Source organism: Oncorhynchus kisutch, linkage group LG1 (genome assembly GCF_002021735.2).
Source record: "Oncorhynchus kisutch isolate 150728-3 linkage group LG1, Okis_V2, whole genome shotgun sequence".
NCBI classification, from domain to species: domain Eukaryota; kingdom Metazoa; phylum Chordata; class Actinopteri; order Salmoniformes; family Salmonidae; genus Oncorhynchus; species Oncorhynchus kisutch.
The window spans coordinates 68,243,048-68,255,339 of record NC_034174.2 but is presented as its reverse complement, the minus strand read 5'-3'; the positions used below and the strand labels follow the sequence as shown (position 1 = coordinate 68,255,339).

At 43.9% G+C, this 12,292-nt stretch overlaps 1 protein-coding gene across 6 annotated transcripts in view; it reads left to right on the top strand.

The window, feature by feature from the left end:
* Positions 1 to 11,275, top strand: part of LOC109909493 (neuropathy target esterase) — a 39,992-nt gene extending 28,717 nt beyond the window's left edge. For 2 of the 6 annotated variants that reach the window (XM_031831320.1, XM_031831317.1), the window contains 8 exons: positions 780 to 896; positions 3,104 to 3,220; positions 5,030 to 5,178; positions 5,260 to 5,412; positions 7,306 to 7,425; positions 7,695 to 7,791; positions 8,541 to 8,701; positions 8,787 to 11,275. In XM_031831320.1, coding sequence (XP_031687180.1) covers positions 780 to 896; positions 3,104 to 3,220; positions 5,030 to 5,178; positions 5,260 to 5,412; positions 7,306 to 7,425; positions 7,695 to 7,791; positions 8,541 to 8,701; positions 8,787 to 8,861 — 989 coding nt within the window. In that variant the 3' untranslated portion in view covers positions 8,862 to 11,275. The remainder of the gene's footprint in view (positions 1 to 779; positions 897 to 3,103; positions 3,221 to 5,029; positions 5,179 to 5,259; positions 5,413 to 7,305; positions 7,426 to 7,694; positions 7,792 to 8,540; positions 8,702 to 8,786) is intronic. The other 4 variants (XM_031831323.1, XM_031831321.1, XM_031831322.1 and 1 more) reach the window with 3 other exon arrangements.
* The last annotated feature ends 1,017 nt before the right edge of the window (positions 11,276 to 12,292 follow it).

The window sequence follows — 12,292 nt, the reverse complement described above, 5'->3', positions numbered from 1 at the left end:
GTATACAATCTGTGTCTCAAGGCTTGAAATTCCTTCTTTAACCCGTCTCCTCCCCTTTATCTACACTGATTTTGAAGTGGATTTAACAAGTGACATCAATAAGGGATCATAGCTGTCACCTGGTCAGTCTATGTCATGGAAAGAGTAGGTTTTCTTAATGTTTTGTGCACCCAGTGTATGCAGGTCTCCATTTTCCAATGAGGTTTCGGGAACTAATACATGGTTCCTTTGAGTGGTTTAGGAGAGTAAATGGACAACACCACTTAGCTATTAGTTTGGAATTCACTGTAATATTAATGCTGTGACGATATTTGGTTATTTTCTATCTGTATTTTAAAAACGAACTACAGTCCTGTCTGTGCAATCTCTTTTAGTTCTAGAAACGTTGCTTTATGTTACCTGACCAGGTTCACTGAGGGTTTTATATTGTATACGTCAGATACAATTACGTTTCTAGATTGTATACGTCGAGAGCTCTGGACATGTTTTGCCCCTCCTACTCTTTTCTGTCCCCTTCTCTCTCGATATATACATCTGTCTATCTCCTAGCTCGGTCTTGCTCCTAGGTTTACAACATTTACAGAGACTTTCCAAAGTTCTCAGGTTTTTCAAAAATCCCAGTTGGAGGATTTCCCAGAATCAACAAATATGGGAACTTTGGGAAAGTTTCTGACAATTTGGAACCCTAATCTCTCCTCTCTCCTTTGTCTCTCTCTCTGGCTCTGCCTCCCTCTCCCTGTCCATGTTTGATGTCTCCTCTCCATCTTCCATTCTGACAGGCTCGCTGTGGCGCTATGTTAGAGCGAGTGCCTCCTACACCCCCTATTTACCTCCCCTCTGCGACCCCAAGGATGGCCACCTGCTTGTGGATGGTTGCTATGTTAACAATGTCCCAGGTCAGAGTTCATAGTTCAAACTCCGACCCCCGTCTCACCCCTTAACCCCAAAAGGAGTTGTAGAAGTTGCTCCTGACCACTGATACAGGGTCATATTATTTTCACCCACCTGATGGTTGTTAGGATTGGGGTTATGTCATCTGATCCCAGATCTGGGGTTAGGGGCAACTTCTACCTTAAGCTCTTTTGAAACGACCGACAATCGACCACTCCCTCCCTCCCCCTCCCTCTTTCCCACGTTCCGTCTCACCTTAACCCCACCTGACCAGTCGGACATTGGGAACCCATGGTTTGGAAGGAAAGTTAGGCTAATACAGTGTATATTTCGGTATGTGAGTGGAGGGGATGCAATATTTCGCTCCCCTACACCCAGAACCACCCATTCTTAACACCAATACTTTTCTATTCAATTTGGCTTCAATAGTTCACACTCCTACACAAGTCAGTTCCGAATTGGCTTTGTCCCGCCCCCCAGTGTCAGTAAGCCCCTCTCCATGCCTCCAGATTGGCAGTGAGGCTTTGCTCATGCAGGTACATATCCATGGGTCAGACAGAGAGGTGCATGATGGTCCTGCTTTTGGTGCCCCGCCCCCCTCCCTGTTTTTGGTTCTCCATGCTCCTCCACTTCATCTCCCAAGTTCTCCTGCACTTGGCTGGTATACTACACACCAAGTGTACACTTACTTGTCTGCTTCTTCCTGAGCATGTTACACAGGCTTTTCCCTGAGGCCTTTCCACGCAGCTTGCTGCTTGTCGTTTCCCACGTTCTAAAGCTTGGGCCTCAGTCACTCGTTTGTCAGTGTAGGTCCATAGGTTATAGCTTTTTTGCGTATCGACCTAGCTATAGGAGCACAACATGTAGCGTTCTCTTCAGGGTTTTGAAGCTGATCCTATGGTGTCGGGAAATAAAGGTTTTGTGTTGAGGTCAGAGAAGGTCACCATATAGGCTATTTCATGTTTGTTTTTTAATTGTGGGTCTGTAGTCGGGTTTTTTCTCTGTCCATTTGTCTGCCCATTCGTCCATCGCTTGATCCCATGTCGTCATACCGAGCAGTGCTTATAAATGGCTTATGTCAACTATTTGTACCCCCCCCCCCTCCCCCAGCAGCTACACCTCCCCCTGTCCATGTATGTGCATGTGTCCGTGTACTGTACGCATCTATATATTTACTCTTTACATATATATTGATGACAGTGTTGCTGATGCTACCCGTTTCCCTTTAGCCTTTTCTAGCGAGATGCCAAAAGTGTTCTGGATCCTACCAATGCCCATAGACGAACATACAGTTCATCCAGTTCCATCACTCAGTGAAAGGCTTGACTGAAGCCTCAAATTAAAAGTGGGCTGAAAATGGTGACTGTGTTTTTGTTAGTACTTCTAAGTCCAGAACAGTTCAGTTCAATGATTCCACATTGAAATTCTTCAGTCTCCTATGTCCCCTTCAAACTCCACCCACACACACAGCAGCATCCTTCTCTTCCTCTGGTGCTCCTTCTCCTTCCAATCCATGCAGCGCCCAGCCTCCCCCCTGCCCTCTCCTGGTCCGGAGTGGTATTACAGGACTACAGCTCTGGGCAGGGCTGGCTGGTTTCCCCTAACATGTTCACTAGTGTCTGAGAGATCTCCAAATGCTGTGACCAGACTACCAACCCCCTGTGCTCCTTGTGTCTAGTTGAGGAGTCAGGGAACTGAAGGCGAAGTTTAAAAGGTTCCTCATACCTGTATTTTTGGTGGTTTTTGTATGTTTTCACCAAGTGCTGTAAAACAGACACAATTATTTTATAAATGGTTCTAAAAGCAAAAGCTTCACTTTGGCTCGATAACCTTTCACAAGGGTTAACTCACAGGGAGCATAAGGTTGTGGTTGGGGACAGAGTCTGGAGATCGAACCAACCCTTGATACTCTGTGGCTGCACCCTTACCCCCTGTACCCTGTGCCTAGACCTGACACACACAGGTCTCTGTGCATGGTAAGGTGGTTCAGGGGATGCAGAAGCGATTTGAGAGGTTGGGCAGCACTACATTCACATCCCGTGGCTAACCCTTGGACGGTTATCCACCTCTGGGTTAACCAATTGGGATGGCACCCTTTGGTTTGGGGCCGTGGTCTGCTGCCAAAACGCATGACCAACCTGAAGTTACGCCAACATTATTGAGATGTTATCCCCTCCCCCCTCCCCCTCCCCCCCCTGGGTGTGGCTCACAGGGTCACTGTGGCGCTATGTGAGGGCGAGCATGACCCTCTCAGGGTACCTGCCGCCCCTCTGCGACCCCAAAGATGGCAACTTGCTTATGGACGGGGGCTACATCAACAACCTGCCAGGCAAGTAGATGATGATGAGGAGAATAGGAAAGAGGGAGGAGGGAGGGGGTAGTAGGACATTTTTCAGAGTTATTTTAGTTGAGGGGGGGGGGGGGGGGGGTGAGAGATCGTCCATGGGTAAGTAGGGGCTGTCATTGACGAAGGTGGAGATGACAGTTTGACAGAATTCAGTTGCATTTTCTACCATCTGAGCAGTGGGAATGAGCGTTCAAATCATTTCCATTGTCGAAATGTTTGCTCAAAATATAGCCATAGAGGCAATTGACTGAGAGGGAAAACAAATATGTAAATGATCCCCGTAGTGTATTTGAAATTGCTCCGTAACATGCTTTCAGCTCAGGATCAATCTTTACCTATCAGATGGGAGTAAATACAACACAGAGCGTTAAGTGTGTTAGTGATGGTGGACACTGGCGGTACAAAGTATCCCATTGTCCAGTATCCACAAGCTTTTTAAATCTGCACTAAATCAACAGAGTTTCAGAATGCTATGTGTCTGTCAGTAAGGCTTCCTGGTGTCTTACTGGCTGAGAACATCTAAAGGTATGGGACATACCGTGTTCCTCAGATTATTTGGGTGTTGATAGAGTTGTGAGCTTTAAAACGATATACAGTTAGCTTTCTCAATTCCATAAAACTAATCAGTGACTTACAAGACACCAGTCGGCTCTGACAGTACATTCCCTTCCAGTATGAAGACGACACGCAGTATCAGGCCCCTCAACAAACTAGTATTCATTAGGCTGTTACCAACCTGGGAGTAATTCCAAATGGATGTATGGATTGCCTGTTGCATTCCTACTGGAAAGAAAGACAATTTGAAACAATTTTTTTTCTGCATAACTACTCAAATGTCTATCTCTTCTACTATGCTACTCTTATCTCCTCTGGAAGTTGTCATTGTAACGTGCAGGAAAAAAATGTGACTCACAAAACCATGTTTCACAAACCCTGATGAAGTTGAACATCATCCTTCTCTATTTTGGGTGATTTAGGTTCATTTAGATGTGGAATCTCCTTGCGGTTTGTGCAACATGGTCGGGTGACTTCGAGGTTTACGATACGTGTGATTATTTGATGTTTTGGGTGGACACACCCACAGAGTTGGACCCAGTGTCTATCGGGATAAAGCAATGACTAGTCACATTCTAATAGGCAGAGGAGGCGCAATGCCATAGCCACCATCTAGTGTTCACAGTGGGTTTAGATAGCTAGTACCCATAGAACTAACGCTAATGATATACATTTAGGCTTGGTTCATTTTTACATTTGTCATTTAATAATTAACAGACGCAACTTACAGGAGTGCTCAAGGGGATTCGGGGATTCGAACCAGCGACCTTTGTGTTACTGGACCAACACTCTAAACCGCTAGGCTAAACACATTGGGTCAACACTGTGGAGTGGCCTGGTGAGACCTGCACCCTTCACAGGGTACTTGGTCTCAAACCCTCTCTGGGACTCGCACCATAAACACACACCAAGGCTGCATTATCAACCATGCAGGAACGAACACAACGTGGAGATAAGAATTCACCCAAACATTGGGACCATCAACATGAGTAGATGCACTGTATAAAACTGGAAATTAAATGAAGTTTGATGTGATTATCCAGTGAGTGATAATCCAGCCAATTGGGATGTCTGTTTCTGGTGGAGTGAGTTTGAATATGGTAATAAAGTATATGAAGGACAAGGTTCCTATTAGGAATTAACCCCAGACTGGGTTTTCCTTATCGTCCCTGCTGCCGGCTCGTGTACGTCCGTGTGTGTGTGTGTGTGTGTGTGTCACAACGTGACGTCCCACAGCGGACATCGCGAGGAACATGGGCGCCAAGACTGTCATCGCCATCGACGTAGGTAGCCAGGACGAGACGGACCTCTGTAACTACGGCGACAGCCTGTCGGGCTGGTGGTTGCTGTGGAAACGAATCAACCCCTGGGCAGAGAAAGTGAAGGTATGATGATCAACGCAGATGGGCCCCACACACCGACACACGCGCACACACTCCTACACACTATCGTCTATACCCACCCAGGTTCCAGACATGGCAGAGATCCAGTCCAGGCTGGCCTATGTGTCGTGTGTACGTCAGCTGGAAGTGGTTAAGAAGAGTGCCTACTGTGAGTACATCAGACCACCCATCGACCGCTTCAAGACAATGGACTTCGGCAAGTTTGACGAGATCTACGTGAGTTCCACAATTCCCTCTCAACACCTCGGTCTCGTCTCCTTATGCAGGCTCTGGGATATGTTCAAAGTGTATTTACATTCATGATCACTTCTGTGTTACTGTTGGAAGTCGGATGTTTATGTACACTTATGTTGGAGTCGTTAACTTGTTTTTCAACCACTCCACAAACTTCTTGTTAACAAACTATAGTTTTGGCAAGTCGGTTAGGACATCTACTTTTGTGCATGACACAAGTCATTTTTCCAACAATTGTTTACAGACAGATTATTTCACTTATAATTCACTATCACAATTCCAGTGCACAGAAGTTTACATACAAAGTTGACTGTGCCTTTAAACAGCTTGGAAAATTCCAGAAAATGATGTCATGGCTTTAGAAGCTTCTGATAGACTCAAATGATGTCAATTAGCCTATTGGAGGTGTACCTGTGGATGAATTTCAAGGCCTTCCTTCAAACTCTGTGCCTCTTTGCTTGACATCATGGGAAAATCAAAAGAAATCAGCCAAGACCCCAGAAAACAAATTGTAGACCTCCACAAGTCTGGTTCATCCTTGGGATCAATTTCCAAATGCATGAAGGTACCACGTTCATCTGCACAAACAGTAGTACGCAAGTATAAACACCATTGGACCACGCAGCCGTCATACCGCTCAGGAAGGAGATGCATTCTGTCTCCTAGAGATGAACGTACTTTGGTGCAAATCAATCCCAGAACAACAGCAAAGGACCTTCTGAAGATTCTGTAGGAAACAGGTACAAAAGTATCTATATCCACAGTAAAACGAGTCCTTTATCGACATAACCTGAAAGGCCACTCAGCAAGGAAGAAGTCACTGCTCCAAAACCGCCATAAAAAAGCCAGACTACGGTTTGCAACTGGGGACAAAGATCTTACTTTTTGGAGAAATGTCCTCTGGTCTGATGAAACAAAAATATATTTGTTTGGCCATAATGACCATCGTTATGTTTGGAGGGAAAAAGGGGAGGATTACAAGCCGAAGAACACCATCCCAACCGTGAAGCACTGGGGTGGCAGCATCATGTTGTGGGGGTGCTTTGCTGCAGGGGGACTGGTGCACTTCACAAAATAGATGGCATCATGAGGAAAGGAAAATGATGTGGATATATTGAAGCAACATCTCAAGACATCAGTCAGGAAGTTAAAGTTTGTTCACAAATGTGTCTTCCAAATGGACAATGACCCCAAAGTTGTGGCAAAATGGCTTAAGGACAACAAAGTCAAGGTATTGGAGTGGCCAACTCAAAGCCCTGACCTCAATCCTATAGAAAATGTGTTGGCAGAACTGAAAAAGCATGTGTGAGCAAGGAGGCCAACAAACCAGACTCGATTACACCAGCTCTGTCAGGAGAAATGGGCCAAAATTCACCCAACTTATTGTGGGAAGCTTGTGGAAGGCTACCCGGGAACGTTTGACCCAAATTAAACAATTTAAAGGCAATGCTACCAACTACTAATTGAGTGTATGTAAACTTCTGACCCACTGGGAATGTGATTAAAGAAATAAAAGCTGAAATAAATAATTATCTCTACTATTATTCTAACATTTCACATTCTTAAAATAAAGTGGTGATCCTAACTGACTTAAGACAGAATTTTTACTAGGATTAAATGTCAGGAAATGTGAGAAGTTTAGTTTAAATGTATTTGGCTAAGGTGTATGTAAACTTCCGACTTCAACTGTGTATGTAATTTTAGATAACCACTGACATTAAGTTTTGGTAAAATACAGTCTCCTGTTCATAGCTAACAAATCACACGGTAAAAGACCATCTTCGAAGCTTGGTGTCCACCAGACTCTATTGCTGCGGTAGCTTGTTACTGTACCACATGGTATGTTACCCCAGGCTAACCTGTCCTCTCTGTCAGGATGTGGGCTACCAGCACGGCAAGCTGCTCTTTACCGGATGGGCCCGTGGTGACATCATCGACAACATGCTCAAGGACCACCGCTCGGCAGACTACAATGACAGCAAGACCAAGACGGACGTGAGTCTCACACACACACACACACACACGCATCACCAATCTTACATTCACCCTCTCACAGCTGCTCCACTTTACATTAGCACAGTTACATTTATCTAACGTTATTATAACAGTCTTTACATTATGACCTTCTCCTAACATAACATTTATCTAACGTTATTATAACATTCCCATGACATTCTCTTGTTTTAAGCTGTGTTCGTTATTACATTTTTACACAAATTCTAACATTCTCGTACCATAATGACATTGTCTTGTTTGTATTCCAGTCCTATACGTGTCCAGGGTCAGACTTCACTGACCTGGCTGAGATAGTGTCCAGGATTGAGCCGGTCCAGACCTACGTCGATCCTGACGCTGCTGAGGGTAAGAGGCTATTATAAAGTGGAAAATGTACCGAAGTCTGGCAGCAGTAGCCTTGCTGACATGGCGATAAGGGTTTGAGCCTTTCCTCTCCGTTTCCCTCTTTACCCTCTCCGTTTCCATCTTTTACCGTTTCCATCTTTTACCGTTTCCCTCTTTTACCGTTTCCCTCTTTACCCTCTCCGTTTCCCTCTTTACTGTGTCCTAACTCTTCCAAGTGTCCTGCAATAAAATAATAATTAGAGCTCCAGAGCAGGATTGCTGATCTAGAATCAGGTTTGCCTTTTAGATCATAATGAATAAGATTTCTATGGAAAGATCCTAGGTCAGCACTCCTACTCTGAGACTGAATACGGGCTCTGGTCACCTTTAAAAAATATATATTGAATGTATCTTTACTTAAATTGTAGCTCCTTTACGATAGGAATATACCTGGAGAGAGACACTATATATACCTAGGTGTGGACACCTCTTCAAATTAGAGGATTCGGCTATTTCAAACAGTCAAACATTGGCAGTAGAATGTCCTTACTGAAGAGCTCAGTGACTTTCAATGTGGCACCGTCATAGGATGCCACTTTTCCAACAAGTCACAACATCATATTAATACCTGTGATTTTTGAATGAGATGTTTGACAAATATACTTTCGGTCATGTAGTGCATCACATGGCAATCTTCAGTCTTGTTGCTAGAGCTACGGTAGGGCTGGTCTCTTTCATATAGCGCATTACTGTGTCTGTGTGTCCCCCAGCGGGGGACGAGTCGGACTGTCTGACGGAATATGAGGAGGACGGGATGGACACGGTGAGAGAAGAGGAGGAGGAGGAAGAAGAGGAGGAGGAGGAAGAGGGGGAACAGGAACTCGATGACCTCTCCCCGGGAGAGTGGGGTCAGAACGGAGTCTTCCAGGCGGTACGTGTAACACAGACTCCATATCAACATCATAGACACACACACCCTGCTGTTAGTAGTGACTGTCTGTGTGTTGTTCCTCTAGGATGAGAAGTCAGTCCGCCAGCGGAGGAAAACAGAAGGTGAAGCCAACACCTACTCCGAGCTCTCCGACTGCTGACAGGAGGAGAGGAAATATGAGAAAGAGACAGACTTTGGGTCCAAGAACCATGAGAAAGGAAGGAGGGAAAGGCAGGGAGGAAAAGAGATATGAGTCCGGCTCTGTGTCCAAAAACTAAGGAGGTGGAAGATGAATGTTGGAGGTCGGGCAATTTCTGCAGCTACTGTAGCTCAACAAATACTTATTTATCCCAACTCTAATCTACCACACCTGATTCTAATAATTAGCTGGTTTATCAAATAAATCAGGTTAGTTACATCAAGGGTTGGAGTGAAAACCTACATGAGCGCTCTCCAGGAACAGTGTTGGAGGGCTATCTAACCCCTGACCCTTAACCCCGTAAGCCATTGGACCACTGGTGTCCAGTGTGACTTGAACCATGAATGGACACTCTCCAATCTGAAGATGGACTCAACTGGGACCCCTCCACTCTGTTTCCCCTCCCACCACTCCACTCCTGCCAAAGCTGAAATACTTTTATTGGGGTGACTAAAGTGTGTCCCTCATACCACAGGGAACACATTAGTACTTGGTTGAAGTTAAAAACCTGGTCTCTTTAAAGCTTTCAGCTCCAATGCTTTGGCCCTATTCAGACTGTCTGTCTGCATGTCCTGTCTGTCCATAATCAGGAGAGGTTCTTATTGATTGTTCTCTGTTAAGACACAGATGGTATTACGTGGATGGAAGTTGGAAAGGTGTGTGTCATTACAATTTATTTGCTAGTAGTAGTATTGATGTTGAATGGAGAAGGAGAGAGATATGTAAAAGGCTGATAATGAAAGAGGTGCAAAACCGCTGACGCGCACAAACAGTAGAAAGACGGATGTATCCTGAACAAAAATATAAACACAACATACAACAATTTAAAAAGTTTTACTGAGTTCATATAAGGAAATCTGTCCATTGCAATTCATTAGGACCTAGTCTATGGAAATCACATGACTGGGCAGGGGAGCAGCCATAGGTCCACCCACTGGGGGGCCAGGACCAGCCAATCAGAATGTGTTTTTCCCCACAAAAGGGCTTTATTACAGACAGAAATACAGACAGTCCCGCAGGTGAAGAAGCTGGATGTGTGCAGGTCCTTGACTGGTGTGGTCTGCGGTTGTGAGGCCGTTTGGACGTACTGCCAAATTCTCGAAAACAATGTTGGAGGTGGCTTATTGTAGAAAAATTAACATTTTAAATTCTCTGGCAACAGCTCTGGAGGACATTCTTGCAGTCAGCATTGCACACCCTCAAAACGTGAGACATTTGTAGCATTGTGTTATGTAATAAAACTATACATTTTAGTGGCCTTTTATTGTCCCCAGCACAAGGTGCACCTGTGTAATGATCATACTTTTTAACCAGCTTCTTGATATGCCACACCTGTCAGGTGGATGGATTATCTTGGCAAAGGAGGAATGGTCACTAACAGAGATTTAAACCAATTTTTGCACAAAATTTGAGAGAAGCTTTTTGTGTGCATATTAAACATTTCTGGGATCTTTTATTTCAGCTCATGAAACACTTTACATGTTGCATTTTATATTTTTGTTCAGTGTATATTATTGGAAGTTGAAGTAGGGAGATGAAACTGTGTAGTGGAGAGGTGTGTGTGTCATTGGTTTCCACCATGCTTGCTACCACTGTATTCTGCTTGTTCCAAGCAGAGGATAACAATGCCTTTTTAACCTGAAATTAACCGTTTAAAAACAATGGAGGGGAGACTTTGCCAATGGACCTTTTAGTATAGAAACCCCCCTCCTCTCCCTACTTGCCTAATGCTTGCATGGGGTCCTGTGTACTCCCTAACCAACAAGTGTCAAACTCATTCCACGGAGGGCCAAGTGTCTGTGGGTTTTCGCTCCTTCCTTTTACTTGATGAATTCAGGTCACTAATTAGTAAAGAATTTCCTTCACCTGGTTGTCTAGGTCTTAATTGAAAGGAAAAACCAAAAACCCACATCAACTAGGCCCTCCATGGAATGAGTTTGACACCCCTGCCCTAACCTCTCAAATGGTCACAGAGTAACTTAGTCTAATCTTAGTAATAACTATATATACACACTATACCTACTTTACACCTGTTAATACTCATGTATATAATAAATACTTTCTATGTCAATGTTTTTCTGCTGCGAAACTAGGACTCTTTTCACCTGAGAGATGTCCTTCCTAAATCCATTCAAATGTGCACCGAAATGTTTTTGTTGCCAATTTTAGTTTTTATTTCTTTTGTTTTAACCACTGGCTTTTAAAAAAAAATTGCCCTTTTTTTTACACTGAACAAAAAGGAAAAAAATCCTAATGGAGAATTCTAATTACAGACGTGAATAATGAACTATACTGTCCTTTCTTATTAGATTGTGTTTCGCTATTTTGCACTGATGAATATAATAATATAATAAATAATATTCCTTGTTTGGAAAGGAGGTTGTTTTATTTGCATCTTCCTTAAGATGCCCTATGGAGACAGGATGGTATGGGATGTCATTTCAATTTAAAGAAATGTTCAAATGCATACTGAATAATACATCTAAATTGTAATGCAAACATTGTTTTTGTTTTATAACAGGTAGAGGAGAGGATTTCTCTCCGGTAACTTTGCTTTTACTGTACCTGTAGTTTCTGAAGTTGTCCACAGGAGGGAGCCCTGTTCATTCAACGTGATGAGAACCACCCCCAACACTGCTCTACTGAATCATAGTTTGCCAGCATCACACCTCCTTGTCTCTACACAGCAGAGGTGGATGTGCAGAAACACGTCCAGAAGTGGCTCATCCTTGCACCCTCTCGCTCCACCCCAGCCTCAGCTCCACATCTCTGGGTGCTGCGTCTGCAGTTCCCCCTCAGTGAAATTACTCAACCACATTACATGACTGGACATGACAATTCCCTCCAATAACAGTCTTTGGATGCTTGTGAAAGGGATATAATGTAATCTCTCACTCTGGAGGTTTTCATTGTATTGCTCTTTGTAGTCCTACTGCACTAATACCTCTACATGGTATGTTGAAGCCATTAACAGTCCCATGACACTTTTTAACCTGTTTTGTCCTACGTTGTCCAGAAGCCGATGACAGGATGTTACATCATGACCTATGTTGTGTTACATCAAACCATGCACTGTGGTGGTACAAAATTGACTAACAGGATATTAAGAGTGAAGTGACACACACACACACACCAAATACTAAGAAGTGAACTACTGTTTGACAGACAAATTTCTCCTTACATTTAAACTGTAAATCAGGTTGGTTTTATCAAGATGGCTGGTGTAATCTCAGGTAATCTAACTGCATAATATCTCTCCCCTGCAGTTGAACAAAATGAGTTCTACCCTGGACTGCAGATACCATATGTAATAAGTATATGTTCATGTGACAGTGGTGGCTGGTGGCTCGCTTTCACTTTAGTGTCAACTGTTGCGACACGCCTACCCGCCT